The 2,115-nt window shown below is 47.1% G+C and overlaps 1 protein-coding gene across 1 annotated transcript; it reads left to right on the forward strand.

Moving 5' to 3' along the window:
• Positions 1-1,777, forward strand: LOC134291984 (eukaryotic translation initiation factor 3 subunit M-like; the record flags this gene model as incomplete). Its single annotated transcript, XM_062860569.1, is given in 3 exon segments — positions 1-40; positions 100-581; positions 868-1,777. Coding segments are annotated over 3 exon segments (872 nt in total), but the record flags the coding sequence as incomplete, so codon positions are not given.
• Between the last annotated feature and the right edge of the window lie 338 nt (positions 1,778-2,115).

Here is a 2,115-nt window from a genome sequence, read left to right on the forward strand (position 1 = left end):
AAGCTCCCGATACCAACCTGGCGCGGGTTTGCCTGCAGTCGTAAGTGTTCTCTTCATAAATAATGTCTGCAACATCTAATCACTTCCCTGTTATTTTAGCCTGTGGCGTCTGTTCAGCAACCTGGAACCGACCTCTCCTCTGCGGTACCACGTCTACTACCATCTGGTGCAGGTGGCCAAGCGTGCCGATCAAGTCAAAGAGGTCTTCTCCGGAGTGGATCAGCTGAAGGCTCAATTCACCCAGTGCCCGCCGTCGAACGAACAGATGCAGAAGCTGTACCGCCTGTTGCACGACGTCCTGAAGGATACCAACAGCGAGCTGGCCTCGAAGGTGATGATCGAACTGCTGGGTACCTATACGGCCGAAAATGCTTCCTACGCGCGCGAGGATGCCATGAAGTGTATCGTGACGGCGCTGGCTGATCCGAACACGTTCCTGCTGGATCCGCTGCTGTCGCTGAAGCCCGTCCGGTTCCTGGAAGGGGAACTGATTCACGATCTGTTGTCGGTGTTTGTTTCGGAAAAGCTGCCCAGCTATCTGCAGTTTTACAAGAACCACAAAGAATTTGTTAACTCTCAGGGTAAGTAACTGTTGGTTATCTTCTGGTTTGACAAAAATATCTTCAGAGGGCCAGTCACTTTTCGAGGAATTGTTTAGTTCGGTAGAAAATGTAGCTAAAAGTAACCGGATCATGGTAGGGACCGCACTTGGAAGTTCAGGCTGTATCGAACAATCATTTTTTTCGGTTTAAGCACATGATAGTTTTTGTTTTAAATCCGAGGCGAAAACACTCTTGCTGGATGCAGTAGTACTTGTCAGTGTTTAAGTTCAGCTCACCATTTGTTTCACTTTCTCTTCTACCCCAGGACTAAACCACGAGCAGAACATCAAAAAGATGCGCCTGCTGTCGTTCATGCAGCTGGCCGAGAGCAACCCGGAGATGACCTTCCAGCACCTGCAGGACGAGCTGCAAATCGGCGAGAACGAAGTGGAACCCTTCATCATCGAGGTGCTCAAAACGAAGCTGGTCCGCGCCCGGATGGACCAGAAGGCCCGCAAGGTGCACATCTCCAGCACGATGCACCGAACCTTCGGGCGGCCCCAGTGGCAACAGTTGCGCGACCTACTGCACGCGTGGAAAGCCAACCTGACGTTGGTGCAGGAAAACATGAAATCCGTCTCCGATGCGCAAATGGAACTGGCGCACAAGCAGTAAAGAGGGGCCGGTTAGATAGAGATTGTTTGTTGATAAAAAAGAAAATAACAAGTGAAATAGACTCTTACATTAAAATTGAACTAACTATTGGAGCAGCAACAGTGAATTAATTGTTGTGTGAAACGCAAGTGACTACTACTCCCGCCCAGCCAGTACCTCTGCCATTTGCCGTCCGGAACCAATCCGGTGGTGAAGAAGACGAGCTAAAAGTGTAATTTTCCCTAAAACTTTCGGTTCGGGCGGGAGCTTCTTGAGTGCGCGAGTGATAACAAAAAACCTAAACAAAAAAGAGGACACATACTAGCGAAAAAGGGGGCCGGGACACCGACGAATCTGGAGAAGGCCCCCCATTGGGGCCTTGGTCTAGATTTCGAAGGTGTGATCCTGTGACGACCCCCGAGGGGATTCGTGGGGGAAGGAGAGGCGTTTCGTTCATTACATTAACCGGTATCGTATAGCGTAGCAGCAGACGGGGGAAGTTAGCGATAAGCTTGTATCGATTACACAATTTTCATAAGTAATATATACAATTTTAAAGTATGAACGAAACCAATAGAATATCCCGCCGACTGTGGATTGCTGCCCGGACTAGAATGGAAAGAATGCCCTGCCGTTGCAGTACCTCGAGCCGAAAGTAATGAAGAATTGTTTGTAAGATTAACATTTCCAAGGTAAGTGGACTAAGCTTGCATTTTAGGTATTTATTCAATTCAATTTAATTCAACATTTATTTCTATCCTAACAAATACAATTAGTGACTTAAATTCAACAATTGAGATATGGAACTCCTTATAGCAATGACATAGAATAAGTACTTATTTAAAGACAACTAAGCTTAATTCTAATATCACATGTTTAAACGGTCAGCTTCTGTAAAGCGGGATTATCAGATGAGGCG

This window comes from Aedes albopictus, chromosome 3 (assembly GCF_035046485.1).
Source record: "Aedes albopictus strain Foshan chromosome 3, AalbF5, whole genome shotgun sequence".
Lineage (NCBI taxonomy): Eukaryota > Metazoa > Arthropoda > Insecta > Diptera > Culicidae > Aedes > Aedes albopictus.